Consider the following 11,607-nt stretch of genomic DNA (forward strand, 5'->3'; position numbering starts at 1 on the left):
TTCCAAATTGTTGTAATCCAGGGGCATCAGTGTTTCACAAACACATCTTGTTTTTACTTCAGAATTTGCAGCTTCTGCTCCTGTACCCGGAACAAGAGACGGAACACTTCTAATGGCCTTTGCTGATCTTAGACAAGTAACTTCCAATATTTCTATCATCATATAATATAGTATTTTTGTCTCTTTCAATTTTCAACTGTCTTAGAGGTTTTTTTTAAAATTCTGTTGACTTTAACCATGATGTCTGAAATGAAATTGTATCTTTCAGCTCTTGGATCTCTTTCTCAATTGGGATTGGTCCATTTATCTGGCAGATTATGGTCAGCCCACGTCCAAGTATATCCGAGTCAAACCAAGTGATGCCATCAGTTTACTAGAAAAGTAAGTATAAGTAAAGGGGAGATGACTGAAGAAAAGAAAATCTATTCCTGCAAAATTGCAATGAATCATTGTGAAAATGCTATGATGCCAATAGATCAGTTTAAGTACACGTTTAGATAATTATTTCTGACATTGCATTGTTAACATTACCAAACCTTCCAGAAATATTACCCAACAAGGTGTCAAGAATGGATGCTTTTTTAAGGGTCCTGCATCTGATAATTTCCAATATCTCTTATTCATTCTTATGCTTGTATGTTTTCTAAGAGAGATGACAAAATTCCACTGAGGTGATAGCATCTGAGATTTTACATTTTATATATTTATGTATATATGTGTGTGTGTGTGTGTATATATATATATATATATATATATATATATATATATATATATATATATCAAGGAAAAACCACATGTAGAAAATATACATGAATTTACAAAATCCAATTCTGGCCAGAAGATTTCTTTAGAAAGAAACAAAAGAATATGTGAATTATGTAACCTTAATTGTGTTGAAGATGAATTTCATTTCCTTACTGATTGTCCATTCTACATGTATGTTGAAGAGAGAAATATATTTTTTAATGGTATATACAAGCTCAACAAAAATTTTATCTATCTAACAAATAAGGACAAATTTACTTGGTTGATGATTAATGAGGACAAACCAGTAATTGTCAAATTGAGTGAATATTTAGTGCAAACTTTCAGAAAAAGAAGTGATGCTTTAAAACTGCAAAAATCATTATAGTTTATTATTCATATATTGGTATAATACTGATACTGTCCATCTACTTGTATATATACATGATTAGCAATTCATATATGTATGCACTTGTTTCCCCAACATGCTGCATCCACATGCAGTTTGCAGTCTATGTAACCTGTAGTTAATGTTGTAAACTTTCTTTCTTTTTTGAATTTCCTTCTTTATAAAATGTCTTACTGTTATGCCCTCTGGGCCCAAAATTGGAATAAACTTATCTTATCTATACCATCTGATATTTAAAAAACATACATGGAGTAAATGATGTGGACATTACATTTTAGGTTGAACAATACCGACAATAAGAAGAAGAATCTATTTACGGCTTTGAAAAAGAATGAAAGAGACAAGAAAAAACTTATAGACACTGTTCTGAAGCAGCTCCGTGGTCTAGTGAATGGAACAGCCTCGATATGAATATTGGAATTAGTGAATGGAACAGCCTCGATATGAATATTGGAGTTGGAACACTTGGCTGTGTACACTTGTGTGATAGATACAAAGATGAAAAGGGTTTTATCTGATTCACCATGATAAATCACCCTTTATGCTTTTCCTACAGATTAAGAGTTTCAGCACTTTGATTCCAGGAGCAATACAGTCAACAGTGGATTATCATTTAGTGATGGAATCAAGTGAAAATGTCTGGGGAGAGTTCAATGTGATATATGTATTGTCATATGGTTTTCTACTCTGAAATAATTACACTGGCATTGGGTGGAAGTCTATCTGTACTTTTGTATAATTACACTGGCATTGGGTGGAAGTCTATCTGTACTTTTGTACATGTAATTTGTTACTTATTGCCTGATCATATCCAGGATACTTAAAGAGAATCTGGTATTTCCCAACACCCAAAACCTTTTGTACTTTATAGACTATATACTTGTACATTATCAGTACACATATCTATTAATATGCTAGCTTGGCTCTATTTCATGTATAGCAACATTTTCAAATTTCACTTCTGTATTGTAATTCATTTTTTCAGGGTTGTACGGGGAATTGAACTTATAACAAATATTCCACCTTGCATATAGTTAATTATATTTCTCTGCATTTAATTGGGAACGGCAGCAAGTTTTGGTATCTTGCAAGATTGAAATGAAGTGGACATCGTACTTCAGAGTTTTTTCTTGACCATACTTTTGCTTCTTGTGGAAAAACATGCTAGTGCTTTTGAAAACAAAGTCATCAGAGTTTCAGTTGCTATTGCAATTTTCATATTTTGGTTGTTGAAAATCATTTGTCATTACAGTATACACTTGTCAGATATACACTTGTACCAGCAAACTTAAAACTGTGATCTAATTTTCATGAACAATTGTACTATGTGCTTATGGACTGGTCGTTTGCTCTGTTTCACCGAGTCACACTTGTAATGCTAGCTGATACTGCAGATGATTGTCTTTCCTAGCATTGATATGATGCAGAAAATCTTGATGTTGTTAGGGGTCTTTGATAATCACACATAATGCAATTCCACTTTTATATATTTTGTCATATTGTCCATAGCATTTAAATTTGTTTGTGGTAACATTTTGAAAGCTACCAGTGTACATCATGAAATTTTTTGTTTTTCTCTTATTTTTTGTTGTTGAGTGTTCTTTTTTTTTGTTTTTCTTCTTTTTTTTTTTTTTTGGTTTTTTTGTTGTTGGTTTTTTTTTTGGGGGGGGGTGTTTAATTTTGGAGGGGGGATCATAATTTCTTTTCTTTCTTCTAAAGAAAACTATCATGGTATTGTTCAATTTGAAATTACAACAAAACTTAACATTGATGGAAAAAATATTTGGGGTGACCAGAACAGTAGGTATATATGTGATTGTTTAACTGCAGAAACATTTGAGTGCTTGGAATAAGTTGGTTTCACAATATTTATTTACCAAAATGTGCAATATTATGAGTGATCATAATAAAAATCACTTTATTATGTGTATTTGTTGATATTTGTTTGCTTGAAAATAAGAAAATAAAAGTTAATGAATTATTCAGGTTGTTGATGTTAATGTCATCAGGAATCTTGGTTGGAAATAAGTATTTAGAGACTTCAAGCCACCACACCACATGACTTCCTAAACTCCCTTGTGTACAGAAAACTGCAAAGAAATGAAATTAATTACGATGCAAGTTTTATGCTACATGTATCTTTATAAAGGTAGATAATTTGTATTGTGCATGACTACATTTTGAACAAGAGCACTCCGAGATGCCCAAGCTCTGCCAATGTTTCTCCAGTCTGCACTCATTTTGCTGATCCCAGAAGAGTTCAGTTGTTGTCATTACTGGTCCTTAAACTTTAGAGGCTTTACAACAGTTTGGACATTACTGTGGGATAACTGTTTTAGTTATGTCTATGGTTTGACCAATCTGATTAAAATCAGATCCTAGAATACGCTCACAATCTCTACAATAGTCTAGAGATCTAAGTGAGCGGATCTCAGGATCTGGTTTTAATCAGATTGTGGTTTGACATGCAAATCACATTACCTCAGTATTACACTTGTTCCACCTATAAAGGACATATGTTACACCAGATATGGATGAAAAGTGGAGGATAATTAAAAAATTTTGAAATTGAAAACTTAAATTTAATTTATGCAGTAAAAAAAAATGCTGTTTTAGTTGAAAGCAATCTGAGAAAAATTTAAAAGCACTTGAACACGCGATCTACAGTTCAGCAGATGGATGTACTAACCTACTGAGCTACTCAGCTAAGAGAGAAATTTTGAAATGGATAGACAAATATTGCTAATATTTATATTTTCATCCATGTTTTAAAAGGAAGTCAGCCATTATGACGATGTAGAGTAAAACAGATGAATGTTTTGTTAATTGAGTGTATCAAGTATGAAATTCTACCAAAAATAAAGCACATGCGAGCTCATCCATTCTTTTTGGTGTGTAACCATGACTGTCCGCTCACGTATACTAGTCGATTATCACGTTTTAACTTAAGTTTGAGTCTAACGCTTGAAACTCAAATATATACACTAGTTTTCAGTAACTGGTTCAGTTTGCAAGCCGTTTCCGCATCGGTCGAGTCCATCCTAATGATCTTATTTTCTTTTTTTCTGGTGTAGTTCATACCACCTCTGGTGCATTGTACTTTTATTTAAATCCGTGTGCACGTGGGGGTAAAACAATGTAGCTTGCTTCTTATGCGGCACTTTGTCAAAGACTCTCGTTTGGCCTCTGTCAGTTGTTTTCGCAAGATCCTAGAGCGTGAAGATGAGTTGCGACTCGCGGGAAACCCAAATCGTGCATGCGTCGATTTGAATTTTGTTTAATTATACTGCTAGTGATGATGTGTTCAAGCATCTTGTATAAAATAGATCGAAACAATACTGGTCTGGACTCATTTCTTGTATATGAGGACATCTGCTCATTTAGGGAAAAATGAAAGTAGGAAATATCTGTGACTGTCATACATTTAAAGAGTATAATCTTCCAGTTCCAACACTCTGAAGAATTTATTTGTGTTCATAAACGAGCCCGTGTTCAATATTCACCATGACTCAAACATCTTGTAATCAGTCTGCCCCCTGACCTGTATTATGTCGATTGACAGAGGGCTATTCAGGCCCTCAGTCATGGTGTATAATATACACTGATATTGAGTTTTCTGTAAATACTCAACTTAAACAAACGATTTAGAAGAACAACATTTATCATGCCGTCCGTCTTGTACCCCTGGTGTTCGGGGATTCTCGGTTCCAACTTTCCAGACAATGGACCGAAACTGGGTCTGGTTTGTTGTATATCGAGGGTTCAATCTTAGGGGCTTCAAAAGAGCAACATATGAATAAAAATACAAAGCTGATGTTAGAAGGGCACCTTATTATCTCAACTGCCATCTTCCTGAAGTCTATATTTAAACTCCATAAGGAAAAAAAAATCGTTATTGTTCAAGCGATCTGTTATTAATTTTATTGCCTACATGATGTTTAACTACGTGAGTTGGCAGTTCTTTCAAAAATATTTTTGCAGTGTGTTATTTCTTTACGACAAAGGGGAATCCTTGTGCACAGGTTATAATATAAACTTGAAGGACAGACAGGCAGTACCATGGCACCTTACACTTTACAATACGGCTTACAGATGGCCCAGGTCCCCTAAAATGAGAAGCACACAATACCGCCTTTGACACCATGAAATTTGTCTTCAGTATCCAAACATTCGTAGAATTAAAAGTACGTATCGTGGTCCTTTGTGAAAATTCAAAAGTTCTCGAAATCGCACCCTGTGACATTTTCAGCATGTTTTTTTAAGCTGGTATCGTAAATAATAGTACGTAAACGTGTAAATCAATATGTTTAATGCATTTTACAAGAAAAATATATTATTTTAATCTTGTAGGCCTGATAACATGGTAACATTTTGATTATTACATCACAGTTGAGGATTTGGCACAGCGAAGCAAATACAAATGTACGGCAAATTACACGAACTCGCAGTCACAATCAAGTATTGGAGTGTGTGTTTTTGTATGATCGCGTATCATCACTTGCAAAATAAGAATATATATGCACACAGGTATGTATGATTCAATATTTAACAATCCACCACTTAGGAAGCTTTTATTAATTCACCTTCCACATTTTTTTCGTTATCCACTTAGGAAGCCTTCATGATTCCACCTTCCACCTCTTTCCACTATCCACATACTGACAAGAAGAACTCGAATTCCGTCATCTCCTCGCCGTGGTGGAGCCATTCCCAGATTCCCTGGTTCTTTTCGGCACTGAGGTAGCGAGATTTGAGGAGTTCGGGTATCTGAGGTCTGGGAGGTTTCGTTTTCTGAAGCTGTTCGTAGCTGTTGAAATTTTCAGCTGTAAGCTTTAATCGTGATTTTGCGGAATGCGAACTAGCGCTACTCATAATACTGGTTCGTGCCATGTGATGCGCCAACGACGGACGTGCGATCGCAATCTTTGCTGTGCTGGTCTCCTCGTCATTTTCCTTAAATCTGTCATCACTATAGTCCTCGCCGTCCTCTTGCACACTTTGAATAATTTTCTCCACTTCTTTTCGAAGTTTCTGAGCCTCGGGATGGGCTCGCGTTTTCATAGGAAGATAAAGACTTGATCTCGTTTTCATTTGATCTAAATTGAATTCCGATCGTCTGGAGCCGCCGGCCGGGGCGGACCTGGCGTACAGTTTTCTGATTTTCTCAGACTCGGAATTAATCTCAACTGGTACGGACTTCAACAACTTTTGTGTCCACTTCGTATCCCCCGTGTTTGTATCGAAATGTATTTTTGCACTTAATTTCAATTTGTTTTCGTCGAACCTGAGTTTATCACTTGCGTAAGGCTCTTGGAACATTGCCCTGAGGTCTGTCCGATAACGGTTATTAATGGAGATCTGGGACTTGTCGATTGGCAGAATATAACTAATGCCCCTGCTGACTCGTTCCCGTGTGATGGCATCCTTCATGTGAGGGATGGGCGGAAGATCCGGCCATTCGTATTCCAGTAGCTCTACATGGTAATCCTCACTTCCGTTGGTACCCGGTTTACTTCCGTTAGTCGGAGGATTGACACTGGGGCTCGATTTTGGACGGGCTAACAGAAGATTCGGCGATGCTATGTCACCCGGCATGTTTTAATGGCGCTCACGTTTCAGCCATATCTGAAATCATTTCGGATATACCATTATCGACTAGTTTACATGTACGAATTTTTGTACAGCAGGAATAATGTCTTAAATATACTTTGAAATAATTAAAAATCATCCATAGTGCTGGCTGTCACATGGGACTACACTTTTATAGTCCATATGAAATTCCAAAAGAGTCCACCATGTAGAAAAATGAAGGAACTTTAAAAGAAAGCGATTAGACCCTTTGTTTCGCTCAGCCAGCCATGATTGCTACATTGTTTATCACTAATGGGCATAACTACCATAGATAAATTAATTAAAACTTTATTTACTAATTATACCATTTCCCTCCCAAATTATTTCATTTTATTATCCAATGCAGATTACGCGAGACATAAAACTTAGTGTATTTGACTAAGACAGGCCACTCCATCGGCACAAGTATCTCCTGAATTAATGGGGCACTGTGTACTTTTTGGAATCATTTCAGTAAAATTAAATTTACTTTGAAAAACTCTTTAATTAAGTCTTATTTTTATTCAATGAGAACAACAAATATTAATAATTACAAAGTTTTCCTAACATGTTTATATATCTACAGACTCAATATTTTGATAGTCGGCTATATAGATTTTAGAATATGTAAATTGCTTTCAAAGATTATCTTCGAGTCAACTAAACTTCCTAAGTTAAATCCAAAATGTTCATAAATCGACGGCGTATGGAGATACAGTTATTGTTAAAACACCGTCCTTGTTTGTTCAGAATTTGATTGATTAGGTACTGTAATTTCACGCGTCTTAATGATCAACTATATCATCACAATTGTATAATTCTAACATTAATTTGTGGCAAAGTGTTACCTCCGGTTTCAAAGGTTATGTCCATCCATAAAGAATTCCTGCTACACAGTGAGCTATTTTTGTTGCTAAGTACATTCAGATTGACTACAGAAACTTTTTCGGACAACGAGATTAACGATTAATCTAGCCGTTTCTTTAGATCGTTCACGGCCTCCAGGATTAGGTATAAATCGGAGTCACCATATCAATGCTCAACACGAACCTCGCTAGTCGCCCTACAAGACCAGATAAAACGCCAGCACTTTAAACGTATACTCAATATTTACAATTTAATCTGCAATATCCAAGTGATTGAAATTAAAAATGTGTACTTTTACTTAACACAATTATCAATCTGTCAATTTGTGTGTCTATCAAACAAACTAAACATTGTTCAATTGAAAATTTGAAAGCAATTCAGAATTCAAAATTACTTCATATTGCGACATATAACATCAAGTTTTACCTGCTTTTGTTGCCAAGACGTGTTCAGGATGATTTTTCATCCATCACTGAATATATGAATTTAAACGTTGAAATGAGCAGCACTGACTAGAAAGGACTAGTATCAATTAGGTGCCAAATGAAGTTTGATTAAAATCCTATCGCGATTTAAAGGTCCGACTCGCTCAATTACAACTACGCCAATTGTTTTCTTAATTTTGAAAAGACACCAGGCCTATATTGCGGATAAGTTATTATACAGACTAACATATCGACACGCACAAATTTAAATAGACTGTGCATTCCTTCACACCACATAGGTTAACTGATTTGTCGTCTATCTATACTGTTCAAAATTATAAATCAAATAAACGAGAAGCGATTGAATTAGGCCATTAAGAATGTTAAATGTTTCAAATTCATGCACAAAAATGAAAAGGATAAGAAAAAAAAAAAAACAAAAAAAAAAAAACCCCACCAGCTAGATCTTATGAAGGAAAGAAATTAAAAGGATTTTTAAACGTTTTCATGCTCAACATAGTCCTTCAAAACGGTTTATAAATACATGTATGTCTTGTAAACACGTACTGTTTTCCAATAAAGACTTTGAATTACTTCATGTATAAATATGTTATTGCAGGCACATAGCAGCAGGGGGGGGGGGGGGGGGTACCCGTACTGGACATAGTACTTTTTCTTTCATTATTACATGCAAAGTTCGATTAATTGGCTGGCTGTCCTCTACGTTCTGATGGTGGTGAAAAAACATCACAACCGATGAATTGAACCCATTCAATTAGACAATTGTCAGACAGTTGTTAAATGGTACGACAGTATTTTCCCCCGCCTGCTCTCTCTCATAGCTACGTGTCTGTATTGCACTGAATACATTCAGTAAAAAGAGGGTTCACTAAACACAAAGAATCTGTGATTAAGAATGACCCATGAAGATGGAGATTTTAATTTGTAGAGTATTTTAGAGATCTTCAACTGATCGTATTTGACTCTGCAGATCACGTGTCAGTGAGTTGACTCTCCTCCTGAGTGCCAGCAGATCCATTATATCACACTGATTACATCAAAGGTTAAGAAGAAAATCATGCAATATAGCACGCTATATTACCCCAAAACAACCACAACCAAAATTTACGTGAACGATTTTTTCCTATCTTTCTATATATTCTGCAGGTACTAATCGATTGAGATGATATCAGCAGGGACAGTCAAACCATCCCACCAAAACATTAAACCATCCCACCAAATAATCAAACCATCTCACCAAAAAATCGAATCATATCTCACCAAAAAATCAAACCATCTCATCAAATAAAATCAAACTAAACAAATCCAACCACCAGAAAATCAAACCATCCCACCAAAAAATCAAACCATCTCACCAATAAATCAAACTATCTCACCGAATAAAATCAAACTAAACCAACCCAACCTCCAGAAAATCAAACCATCCCACCAAAAAATCAAACCATTCTTCCCGAAAATCGAACCAGAAAATCAAACCATCGAATCAGAAAATCAACAATCCCCACCAGAAATCAAACCCATGTCACCAGAAAATCAGACTATCAAAGATTCAGTTTTAAATTACATGTATACCAGTTTTTAAGATCAATGATTCATTATTATTAAACTATGTACACAGAAAATCAAATCATCCTACAAGAAAATTAAACTATCTCAACAGAAAATCAAATCATCCCAGCATAAATTCAAACCATTTCACAAGAGAATCAAACCATTCTACAAGAAAAGCAAACTATCCCAACAGAAAATCAAACCACCCCCAATCAACCACCCCAAAGAAAATCAAACTATCTCATCATGAAATTAAACTATCCCCACAAAAAACCCATTTAACTTATAAAAAAATATCAACCCAATCAAAGAAAAAAAATCTAACTATCCCAGAACAAATTCAAATCATCTTACCAGAAATTCAAACTATCCACCAGAAAATCAAACTACCCTACTAGAAAATTAAGCCATCAAAACCAAATATCAAGCTATCCCAACAAAATATCAAATCATCCCACAAGAAAATTTAACCATCCCTCCAAAAACTCAAACCATCCACCATACCTCCAAAAACTCAAAGCATACCACCAGAAAATGAAACCAGCCAACAACAAAAAACCAATTTACCTTCTCAACAGAAAATCAAACCTCACCAGAAAATTGAACTATCCCAGTAGAAAATCAAACCATTTCATCACAAATCAAATCATCCCACCAAATATCAATGCATACACTTAAGAAAATTAAACCATTCAACCAAAACAAAATCAAACTATCTCAACAAAAAAGCATACCATATAGTAAATCAACATTCCACTATAAAATCAAGACATATCCCTTTAAGCATTGAAACCATCTTGTCAAGTAAAGCAAAACATCTCACCAGAAAATCAAACCACTTCACCAGAAATCAAACCATTTCACAAGAACTCAACCTATCTTACCAGACACTAAACCATTCCACCAGAAAATCAAGCTATTCCACCAGAAAATAGAACCATCCCCAAAGAAAATCAATCCATCTCATCAGAATTAAAATATTCCCACAGAAAATCAAACATTTCCACCAAAGAATTCAAACCATCCCATCGAAAAATCTAACAATTGTACAAGAAAATCAAACTATCCCAGCACAAAATTAAACCATCTTATCAGAAATTCAACCCATCCACCAGAAAATCAAACAATCATTCAGAAAATCAAACCATCCCACCTGAAAATCAAACTATCCCACCAGAAAATGAAGCTATCCCACCAGAAAATAGAACCACTCCAAAAGAAAACCAATCTAATCTCTTCAGAAAATTAAACTATCCCCACAGAAAATCAAACCATCCCACCAGAAATATAAAACTATTGTACCAGAATATCAAACTATCCCACCACAAAATTATACCATCTCACCAGAAACTCAAATCATCCATCAGAAAATCAAACCATCATTCAGAAAATCAAACTATTTCAGCACAAAATCAAACAATCCCACCAAATAACAATGCATCCCACCAAATATCAAATCATCTCACAAGAAAAATCAAACCATCCACCATTTCTCCAAAACTCAAACCATTCCACCATGAAATCTAACCATCCACCATAAAAGCAAACCATTCCTCCACCAAATCAAAGCACCCCACACAAAAATCAAAGTATCCCACCAGAAAATCAAACCATCCCACCAAATGTCAATGCATCCCATCAGAAAATCAAACCAGTCAACATGAAATAAAACTATATCAACAAAAAATCAAATGACTCACCAGAAAATTACGCCATCCCTCCAAAAATAGCAATCCATCTCTTCAAGAAAAGAAAAGCATCCCATCATCTAACAAGAAATCAAACGATCCTACCAGAAAATCAAACCGTTTTACAAAAAATCAAACCATCTTCAAAGAAAAGCAAACCATCTCACTAGAAAATTAAAGCATCTACTAAAAGCAAAGCATTCCACCAGAAAATCAAACCATTTCACCAGAAAATTAAAGCATCTAAAAAAAAAAACCCAAAGCATCCCACCAAAAAATAAAACCATCTTGC

The 11,607-nt window shown here is 35.0% G+C and overlaps 2 protein-coding genes across 9 annotated transcripts in view; one reads left to right on the forward strand and one right to left on the reverse strand.

Annotated features, from left to right (window-relative positions):
* Window positions 1-3,135, forward strand: part of LOC125658066 (exocyst complex component 6B) — a 29,874-nt gene extending 26,739 nt beyond the window's left edge. For 5 of the 7 annotated variants that reach the window (XM_048889144.2, XM_048889146.2, XM_048889145.2 and 2 more), the window contains 3 exons: window positions 63-136; window positions 269-381; window positions 1,432-3,135. In XM_048889144.2, the coding sequence (XP_048745101.1) occupies window positions 63-136; window positions 269-381; window positions 1,432-1,564 (320 nt within the window). In that variant the 3' untranslated portion in view covers window positions 1,565-3,135. Of the gene's footprint in view, window positions 1-62; window positions 137-268; window positions 382-1,431 lie in introns of those variants that run through there. The other 2 variants (XR_007363574.2, XR_008798421.1) reach the window with 1 other exon arrangement.
* A 2,310-nt stretch (window positions 3,136-5,445) lies between these two features.
* On the reverse strand, window positions 5,446-8,664 carry LOC125659690 (uncharacterized). Of its 2 annotated transcripts, XM_048891433.2 has the most exons (3): window positions 8,057-8,663; window positions 7,612-7,826; window positions 5,446-6,778 (listed from the first exon to the last, which is right to left on the reverse strand). In XM_048891433.2, the coding sequence occupies exon 3, from the start codon at window positions 6,746-6,748 to the stop codon at window positions 5,801-5,803; it is 948 nt and encodes a 315-aa protein (XP_048747390.2). In that variant the 5' UTR covers window positions 6,749-6,778; window positions 7,612-7,826; window positions 8,057-8,663; the 3' UTR covers window positions 5,446-5,800. The 2 variants fall into 2 exon arrangements, with proteins under 2 accessions (XP_048747390.2, XP_056004506.1); XM_056148531.1 differs by lacking the exon at window positions 7,612-7,826 and having other exon boundaries at window positions 8,057-8,664.
* Window positions 8,665-11,607: the final 2,943 nt, after the last annotated feature.

This window comes from Ostrea edulis, chromosome 9, assembly GCF_947568905.1.
Source record: "Ostrea edulis chromosome 9, xbOstEdul1.1, whole genome shotgun sequence".
NCBI lineage: Eukaryota > Metazoa > Mollusca > Bivalvia > Ostreida > Ostreidae > Ostrea > Ostrea edulis.

Coding starts and splice junctions, on each gene's coding strand:
- LOC125659690 (XM_056148531.1), bottom strand. CDS start 6,748: ATGCCGGGTGACATAGCATCGCCGAATCTTCTGTTAGCCCGTCCAAAA.